The sequence below is a fragment of the Rhamphochromis longiceps genome, linkage group LG1 (assembly GCF_057381845.1).
Source record: "Rhamphochromis longiceps isolate RC_006_pf linkage group LG1, R_longiceps_female_GT1.1, whole genome shotgun sequence".
Lineage (NCBI taxonomy): Eukaryota > Metazoa > Chordata > Actinopteri > Cichliformes > Cichlidae > Rhamphochromis > Rhamphochromis longiceps.
Genome location: NC_140557.1, coordinates 18,084,604 through 18,093,826, shown reverse-complemented (window position 1 = coordinate 18,093,826; position 9,223 = coordinate 18,084,604). Strand labels below are relative to the sequence as shown.

At 38.6% G+C, this 9,223-nt stretch overlaps 2 protein-coding genes across 2 annotated transcripts; one reads left to right on the top strand and one right to left on the bottom strand.

The window, feature by feature from the left end:
• Positions 1-1,209: 1,209 nt before the first annotated feature.
• On the bottom strand, positions 1,210-3,812 carry cox4i1 (cytochrome c oxidase subunit 4I1). Its single transcript, XM_085400892.1, has 5 exons — positions 3,735-3,812; positions 2,916-2,992; positions 2,034-2,198; positions 1,695-1,826; positions 1,210-1,528 (listed from the first exon to the last, which is right to left on the bottom strand). The coding sequence occupies exons 2-5, from the start codon at positions 2,989-2,991 to the stop codon at positions 1,392-1,394; spliced, it is 510 nt and encodes a 169-aa protein (XP_085257018.1). The 5' UTR covers position 2,992; positions 3,735-3,812; the 3' UTR covers positions 1,210-1,391.
• Positions 3,813-3,871: 59 nt separating this feature from the next.
• Positions 3,872-8,641, top strand: emc8 (ER membrane protein complex subunit 8). The gene is made up of 5 exons (XM_085400886.1): positions 3,872-4,394; positions 5,759-5,835; positions 5,945-6,014; positions 7,186-7,280; positions 7,499-8,641. Exons 1-5 carry the CDS (start codon positions 4,182-4,184, stop codon positions 7,656-7,658), a joined length of 615 nt encoding a protein of 204 aa, XP_085257012.1. The 5' UTR covers positions 3,872-4,181; the 3' UTR covers positions 7,659-8,641.
• Positions 8,642-9,223: the final 582 nt, after the last annotated feature.

The following is a 9,223-nucleotide window of genomic DNA, read 5'->3' as shown; positions in this document are numbered from 1 at the left end:
AAGATTTAAACGTAATTTTATGAGGAACACAGAAAACCCATAGTTATCGCTGCAATTTCGCCTCAGCCCCAGCTGGATTTGAACATTTTTCGTAATCTAACCCTGTGTGGTTGTTTAGTCTTTAATGTTAACCCTCTATGGTATGCTGATGCCTTCAGGCAGCAAACAACATTTTTGGTGATCATTATTATTATTTTGTGACACAAGACACCTCCGTGTTTAGCTAATTAACGAGTAGATGAGGTTTTGATCTTTGATCTGGGGGCGGAGCAATCCTTTCCGGGGCCAAGACACAGCTTATAGTGCTAGCTGCTGCTAAGTATGATTTCATTTGTATGCATGTTTAAATTGAAATAAGTTTTTATGGCAGATTCTGATTTAATTTATTTACTAAAACACCATTTTTGGTCTGTTGCCTCAGAGCAGTATTGCGCAGTTAGGCCACTTTTCTTCGGGCAATAATGGTAAAACATTGGCTTTAAATTCTGGTCCTTGGGGCTACTTGTCCTCCCATAAAAGCACAGGATGTTTTCCGATTTTTTCTGTCAATGTGATGTTTGTAAAGATATGACACACATTTCCCTTACCTCACAAAAGTAATGAATATCCCAGATTTCAACCAACCAAGACATACATCTTGTAAAAATTGTCATGCAAATTCCTCCACAACTTTTTCTGATTCTGATAAACTCCATCACAGCTCAGGCGGTAGAGCAGGCCACTTAGTTATTGGAAGGTTGGTGGTTTGACTCCAGTGTGCTCCAGTTTGCAATTCAAATATCCTTGGGCAACTAACCCCAAGCTGCTGTAAACACAAGTAAATGTTGGAAAGCAGTTACATAATGAGCATTGTGCTTGTGCAAATGGGTGAACAGAGTTGTCTAAAGCACTTTGAGTGCTCAGATAGAGTAGAAAAGGGCTATATAAGAACCAGTTCATTACACCCTTCGGTAGAAAAAGAAACAGCCAAATAGTTGCATCTTATTTTCCTCAGAGGTACTGGAGCAATATTCAGCAGTCCATAGACCAAAATGTACTCAAAATTCAGGATTATAGTTACAGAAAATAATGAACAAACATATATACATATATATATTAGATATATTTCAACCTTAAGAATAATTTTATATCTAGCTGCCATAGTTTGTACCTGATATGTAAAATCAGTGTTAATGAAGGAGTCATACAGTTAACACAGTTAATCAGAGGTTTTAAACAGTTTAACAATTTTTATTTTTATTATACACAACGACCTTAAGAGGAAGTGGTCTTCCAAAAATCACAGGTAAGGTGAGGTAATGTGGACATCTGATAAATACAGAAATATATGTATTTTTGTATCTTTGAGTTGGTCTGCCTGTATATAGAACTGTTATAGTCCTCTTGGTCTTTTACTTTTTCCACTGCTTGTTTTCGTAGTCCCAGTGGGCTGAGAAACCCTGCACTGGGCCCATTCTCATGTCCAGCATTCTCTGCAGCTCCTTCTCCTTGTACTCTTCCTCAAACGTATGTGGAACAGGTCCATACACTGGGAAGAAACAATAACAAATGAGTCAAGTGATGAGCCAGATTATACCGCAAAAAAATGTGTTCAATACTGCATTCTTTACTTAACCAACATGAAAACCTGAGGCAGCTGAACATCAGATATTACACAGGTTTCCTTGCATATAAGCAATATTTTTCATAATTACCATATTTCCTCTGCCAAAGCACAACCAGCCCAGTGAAGCCAATGAAGAAGAAGATTCCTCCAACCACAGACTTCCACTCTCCTGATCCCTGGTTCATCTCAGCGAAGCTCTGCTTGAAGCTGATGCGGTACACTGTAAAGTGGAAAAACAACTCTAGATTACATTTTTTAAGAATTTGGAAACACAAATACTCTTGGAATTTAACATTACACCAGTCCCATTATTTAGCATGAATTTAAACAATTTTAGTACTCCCTATCCTACATAATAGGAGTGGTGCAGTTATACATTACATTAGTATAAATGGGTGAACAACACTATAGCGTTATTGAGTCCTACATGCAATCTTCTCCTCATTAGAGAGTGCAACCCAGGAGCCCTTCTCCTTCTCCTTCAGGGACTTCTGCTCTGCACTCAGGTTCTGCACATAACTGACGTCGGGGAGAGGGCTGTCACGCCTGTCGAAGTAGGCAGGGAGGGCATAGTCCTCAACCTTAGCAACACCTGCAGGGGAGACCACAGTAACTCATCAAATTACTTTCACACATAATCCCTCACTCCATGTCAATGCTTTTTTTTTTTTAAACATAACCTTATTTTAGTTACCGGGCTTATTCCAAGACCAGATTTGTTTTAATTTTGTTTTTACATTTCCGCTCTCAAACCCTGGATCTAGTTCACTGTAGTATTGTTTATCACTGTTTAGATGTACTGCCACTTGAAACTGCAGACAAAAACAAAACCCACACGTTTCTGATTGTGAGCAGTGTTTAGTTTCTCATTTGACCTATAATAAACTGCAACATTGCAGCAGCAACAGCACTCCTGAAAAGCCTGTTTTTTTGTTAGTAAAGTAAAACCCATTGTAATCTGTACTTAAAAAAACATTTTACCTCTGTGTAATTTTGGCTGTAAAACTGGTGCATCTTCTTTAATCTATTGTCATAAACTTAAGGTGTCAGTTACCAGAGACAAGTTTTTTTTCTTCACACCAGCCAAGCTCCCATTACATATTAGAAATGTAGTATTACAGGAAGAACATGGATTCATTTTACAACACAAACAGCTTCATTTATTTTAAATGGTCAACTGAGGGTACATGTTAAACGTTTAGGTGTATATGAAAAGAGATTTTCAAAAGGTCAGTGGCACAAGCGGAGTCTATTGTTATACTGCCAGCCATAAATAGAACACATTCAATGCATTTCGTCTTATACCTACCATGTCCTCCACGGACACAGACAGATGTGGAAATGGCACGTTTGCCAATAAGGCTTAGGGCTCTGGTTGCCAGCATTCTGTGGAAAACGTCATATAAGAGAAATTAAGAAACCGTATTAAACACTAATAAAGGTTAAATGACTTTACAATTGTTTCTGTCTTTTAATTTTTAAAGTAAACCCCGTTTCAATAGGAGATCGTGTACATACATAACAAAGAGTAGGCTGCACAGGGTCCATATTTACATCACAATCTTTTATAAGCTATTTATATACATAAAATCCTGACTCATTTTAAAATAAGTCAGTTACCATCCATATGGAAAATTTCCCTACATGAAATAATCGTCCAGGTTGATGGGCTTATTGTTAAGATTGCAAAATACTTGGTTTTACTACGACCGTCCGGCTAACCTGATGTTAGCATTAGCAACAAACACAAGGTCATAGCACCAGGGGATAAATATTCGTAGAAATACCAGATTCTCTGATGCGACCATGCAATATTCATCATTCTTCTATTGACTGAAACTACATTAATGCGTAATAACGGCAGATGACTGAAACATGAACTATCTTCATATCAAACCCGCCTTCATAAATCTGATGCTACATACTAATGACAGCTACCCGGAACATTAGTCAGTCCTCGCTCCTATCTGCTCCGACAAAGTCACTACTTATTTCGGTTAAAATAGGCGATTCTTCGCAAGCCGTTACTTTTTCCTAGGATGCACATGTCGCGGATGCTAAAATTATGTATATCTACGAAGGATAAGTAATTTATTATTGAGTTTTAAAAAATAAAATAAAACCATACCTCTTGTCTCTTTCTTGCTCCCGTCCGCCGACAGTCTGAAGGGAAGTGTGACTGGGAACGGAAAAACGTAAATTGTGCGTTTGACCGGATGGACTCTGATCTCGTTTTACGACAGTTCTGATTTACGGCGCACCGGTGCTACAGCAACGAGTGGAAGGTGGAAGTAAGATTAGCTTCTGTGACTGCATGCCGACTAATTTATCCAGCATAAAAGGACTGCTGTCATTTCGGATAATTGTAGAGCTTAATGAACTCATCACAAACTGTACTTCCGACATCATATCGTGGCAGTAAGTTAACTGCTGAGGTGTACATCTACTTTTCTCCGGGCATGTCAAGTAACGATAGCTAACGGTAGCAGCCAGCTGTCCCCCCCTCCTTACCGTCTAACTTAGCGACTCTGGAAGCTTTAGTCTTTACTGAAATTCTGCCGACTTTCTTATAAAAATGCCCATTCAGCTGACAAGTCAGGCGTACTGTAAAATGCTTTTACATGCTGCCAAATATCCACACTGCGCCGTGAATGGATTGCTGGTGGCAGAAAAGAAGAAGGACAAAAAGAAAGATAGCCACAGTGAGCCAGTTCTGTGCGTGGACTGTGTGCCTCTGTTTCACGGTACTCTAGCTCTGGCACCAATGCTGGAAGTAGCCTTAACTCTGGTAAGTATTTGCATATAGAGTTCTGTGAAGAAAAATATTGCCCAAATTAAATTGAAAATGTAGGTTTTAAAGTGATGATTTCATTTATTGAAGTAAAAAAATCACCGAATTTCACTATCCACACCCAGGCCTGATTACTGTAGATCTGTTACAGCAAGAAATCACTTCACGTTTGTCTGTCTAAAAACAACTCAAAGTATTACATCTTTCTATGATCTAAAGGCACTCAGAAGAAAAAAAAAAAAGTCACTAGTATATGCTGGCGTGGAAAGGTTGCACAGCAATTCTTATTGTCATTAGAATGATGAGAGCCATTATCAACCAGTGGAGAAATCTTGGAACAGTGGTGAACCCTCTCAGGCTTGGCCAGCCTACCAAAATCACTCCAAGAGCACATCAGTGACTCATCCAGGAGGGCCCAAAAAGAACCCCAAACAACTAAAGACCTGTAAGTGTCACTTGCTTCAGATAAGGTCAGAGTTCATGATTCACTGTCGGAAAATGGCATCCATTGGAGAGCTCTAAGGCAAAAACTATAAACCTGTTTACAACTGGCATGAAACTACCACAGAATTTCATAAGATGAACATCATAACAACAATCAAACATGGTGGTAGTGTGATGGTTTGGGGTTGCTTTCGCTGTTTCAGGCCCTGGACAACTAGCTGCACTTGTAATTAGAACCATGAATTCTGCTGTACCAGAAAGTGCACTTGGGTTCTACAGCAGGACAGTAATGTGAAAAAAAGGAGGAAGTCCAGCTCTGAGTGATTAAAAAGAAGAACATTCACAGAATGATAGTTTTGAGGTTACCTAGTCAAAATCTGCACTTACATTTTTAAGGGATGCTTTGGCATTCCTCCAGTTATCACTTGACTTAAGGTCTTGCTGCCAAGAGTGGCACAAGTAGTTATTAAATTTTTCACAGGGCCAGGTAGGTTTGGGTAGCTTCATTTTACCCTGACTAATTATTGTATTTTGTATTTACTCAGGGCATCTTTGTTTAATATTATCTTGTATTTGATGACAAATTCTGGTTTAGACACTTGCCATCTAGTATGCCTTCTAAAATGACAGTACAGTTTTTCTTTTGTTTTAAATGTTGTATTGTAGCAATTTGTTAGGTTGTGGTGCTTTTGAAGTATCCTGCTTTACTCTAAAATCCATTACTAATGTTGCGTCACTTTTATTTATGGTAGTGAGACTGGAAATAATATCAAATTAATGTCTGCAGCTCTGAAATAGTTCTGAAGTTTCAGTCTAGCTCTATATGCATTTTCCTATGTTTAAAATAAAATATACCTGACCTAAACTATGTTTCTGTTCTTATATGTCAACCTGATGGGCCCCTGCTCCAACTCCAGATTGACACTTGGTGTAAAGAAAATAATTATGTCATTGTCGGATATTATCAAGCCAACGAACGCACAAAGGATTCAAGGTAGAAACACTGGCGCCGTGCTGTTCCAGGGAAAAACAACCACTGAGAAACCATGCTGCATCCTGCTTTGGACCTCACTTTAATATATGCTTGATCTTTTCTCCTGCAGGCCCAACCAAGTTGCAGAGAAAGTGGCAGCCAGAATTTCTGAGAACTTCAGTGAAGCAGCAATTGTTATGGTAACTGTAAATTATTAAGGCTGATGCAACTGGGTTACACGTTATGTTTTTTTTCTTTCTTTCTCCAAAGCAATTGCTACATCCATTGTTATAAATGCATCCTCTTCAGGTAGCAGCTGAGTTTTAGTTTAGTAAAAATGAACCAAAATCCTTAAATACACTTGTCAGCACAAGCCTCTATTTATGTCTCTATACAGTAATATATAATATTGTATAAATAGAGTGACTGATGTGGCTCTACATGTTGAAAATAAAGCCTCAAAATTCCATCAGATATTTCAGTGAAATTTGCTATAATGACATTTATGATGATGTAGAAAAAAATGCTGAGCCCTTTATAGGTGATTGCAGCTCGCAGACAGCAGGATTTAATCCATGCAAATAAAGTGAAGCACATCTTTCATCCTTCTTTTCCAATGAGTTGCTATCACTGATGACACACTGCCCAATTTGAAGTGCGAATCTATCGCCACAAGGTGCCAGCAGCCACAGCGGCATTGTAAGGCAATAGCAGTGACACAGCAAATGCAAGCATAGTATCCTCGCGTTTAATAAATGACAATGTTTCAGTCCTGTTGACCTTCAGCAAGAGCTGGGTTGTAATTTTATAGTTTAAACGTATTAGCTGTAAGTGGGAGAGCGTGCGATGAGTTAGAATTGTTTCTGTGGAATTTTGTCACACATTTGGTTGTACAAAGATTTTGAATTAGTACTTTGAAACATACTAAAATTTAAATAAAACAAAATACTTTCTACCCAGGGTGCTGCATGTTGAGTCGAGATTTTTTAGCCAGCTGCTTTTCCACCATGTAACCACATCATTAATTTCTAGCCACTGTTTGCTCTACCTGTCATATGTAGTCCAACTGGCAAGTGCTCCAGCAAGACTCTGTTGAGTCACCTTTAGCAGGAACAGTTTTCTTCCATATTTTGCAAAGCATTGTTTTGTTGGAGGTCATTGAAGTAGCTGCCTTTTTACTGAATCAGTCAGTCTGACATGCAGCTCTCAGTCTCAGACGTGTCTGGGCGAAATAATTAGATGCATTATAAAATATATAACACTGTTTCTGAAAGACATTTTTCTTAGACCCTGGTCTGGTCTGTTGCAGTTGTTGTTATCACCTAAAAGTTGCACCTAAATTCACAGTAAATTTTGCGTGTTTTCCTGCAGGTGGACAGCAGTAAGTTAACAATGAGCTGTTCCGAACCCATCGTCTTGATCTATGATCACCACGAAAACAAGTGGAAAAGCAGAGAAGTAACGGCGTAAGTGTTAAGAGCTATTTTAGTGTGAGATTTTATCTTCCTCTGCAGACTATTTGTGCAGCTAACTCAGAGCTTCCAGCATACTTACAACTCCAAGTGTTCTCTCATTTACTTGAATTATTTAGACAAAGTACATTACACTGTAATTACATTGTAATTACCCTGTATTTTCAGTATTAAAGCTTGAATATGTAATTTTTCAAAAAACTGTTTTCCAGTGACTCCTTTGAGGACTGGAGCGAAGCACAGAAAATCACATCTGCCCTGCTGGTGGGTCGTTCCTATGAGAACTTGATTGATTTTGACAGTCACTTGGATGATCTGAGGAACGACTGGACCAACCCTGTTATTAACAAGTCCGTCCTGGATCTGTGCTAAGACCTTCAGTCGGGAGTACCCATGACACACACATGCACGCGCACACACACACACACATGTGAACAACTATATTGCTGCCAATTCAGCATGCACACTGCTACTTGTGTAGCACAGGAGAATGAAAAAGCTGAACCTATAGTCTGCGTTCCATAAAAAGTCTCTCTCTCTGAAGGGAACTTGTGGGGCGCTGGCCAGTTAGGCCAAATGTTTTAAGGGCAAGCACCATATGTGCGCTGTTGGCCCGTGTCCACCTTTTACAGGTTGATGCTGCAGTGATGAAAGCTTTTATGTTGTTTTTTTTATGCAACTTTGGGTTTTTTTCCCCTGCAATGGGTTTTGATATCCTGTTTTGTGTAAAAGTTTAGATTCTAGAGGTTTAAACCTATACATTTGCTTTTAGCCATACAGAGATCAAGTTCTAAATAAGTTCTAAATTATTAATTTTTAGGTAATGATTTTACAACTGATAGGATAAATGTGTTCTTTATTAAGTTTCTTGTTTATAAAAGATCTGAAGGAAAATTCACATATATAAGTGAAGTCTGAAAGTTTTAGATGACGCTGAACCAGAGATTTGGCCCATTCAAAAGCCCCAACTTTAATCTTTCCATAGATGCATTTCTAGCGTGCATGCTTCTCGGTACTGCCACTAATGCGACGGAGAATGTCAGTCTGGATGATGCACATGTGCATTTTGGCTCTTGATTTATGATCTGGAAGACCCGCTCTATACTGAATCAGATCACAGGAATGTGTGAATTTTGTTTTGTGTGGATATCCATTCTAAGAACTAGATAAATTCTATGTTAACACTTAACTGATTATTCTAAAACCAAATATTAAAAAGTTAATATTTATTGTGAGACTACAGAAGCACCTTTTGTAATTGAGATTAGAATTAATCAGTTAATTGTGTGGATGAAACATTTTCTACTGCAATTGTTTTGAGCTGAATGTTCAATGAAACTGATTTTTGAAAACATCTACATGTTTCTACAGATCTCTTATTGCCTCTTATGTGTTAAACCTATTTAGCTGTGTCTTATACAGTTATTTGCAAAAGGACTGTTCAGCCATGCTAAGGTAAAGTGAAGCCTTACTGCTTCTATAGGCTTACAGAGTTGCATTTGAACAGACTACAAGTCTTCTGGAACAAAGTCCACTGGACACAAACACAGAAAACAAACTGAAAACACAAACAGCATATAAGCACAAACACCTCATACCAACAGTTGCGTAATGGAAGAGGGGTGATGATTTAGGCTTGTTTTGCAGCCACATGACCTGGGCACCTTGGCAGTTACTGAACTGACCATGAAACCCTCTGTATCTGAGGCCATCTGTCTGAGAGCTTGATCAAAACTGGGTCAAGGAACAGGACAAGAATCCACAGCACAACAGCAAATCTACAAGAAAACATCTGAAAAAGAAAAGAATCAAGATGTTGCAGTGGTCCAGTTAAAGTCCAGACCTCAACCTCATTGAAATGCTGTGGCTGGACCTTAAGAGAACTGTGCATAAACAAATATCCACAAACCTCAATGAACTGAAGCGGCGTTACAAAA

Excerpts from the sequence above, each read along its gene's own strand:
- cox4i1 (XM_085400892.1), bottom strand. The coding sequence starts at position 2,991 with ATGCTGGCAACCAGAGCCCTAAGCCTTATTGGCAAACGTGCCATTTCC. Across the intron at positions 2,199-2,915 it reads CTGTGTCCGTGGAGGACATG|GTGTTGCTAAGGTTGAGGAC; the intron begins GTAGGTATAAGA and ends TCTCCCCTGCAG. Across the intron at positions 1,529-1,694 it reads GCTTTGGCAGAGGAAATATG|TGTATGGACCTGTTCCACAT; the intron begins GTAATTATGAAA and ends GTTTCTTCCCAG.
- emc8 (XM_085400886.1), top strand. The coding sequence starts at position 4,182 with ATGCCCATTCAGCTGACAAGTCAGGCGTACTGTAAAATGCTTTTACAT. Across the intron at positions 4,395-5,758 it reads TGGAAGTAGCCTTAACTCTG|ATTGACACTTGGTGTAAAGA; the intron begins GTAAGTATTTGC and ends CTCCAACTCCAG. Across the intron at positions 6,015-7,185 it reads GTGAAGCAGCAATTGTTATG|GTGGACAGCAGTAAGTTAAC; the intron begins GTAACTGTAAAT and ends GTTTTCCTGCAG.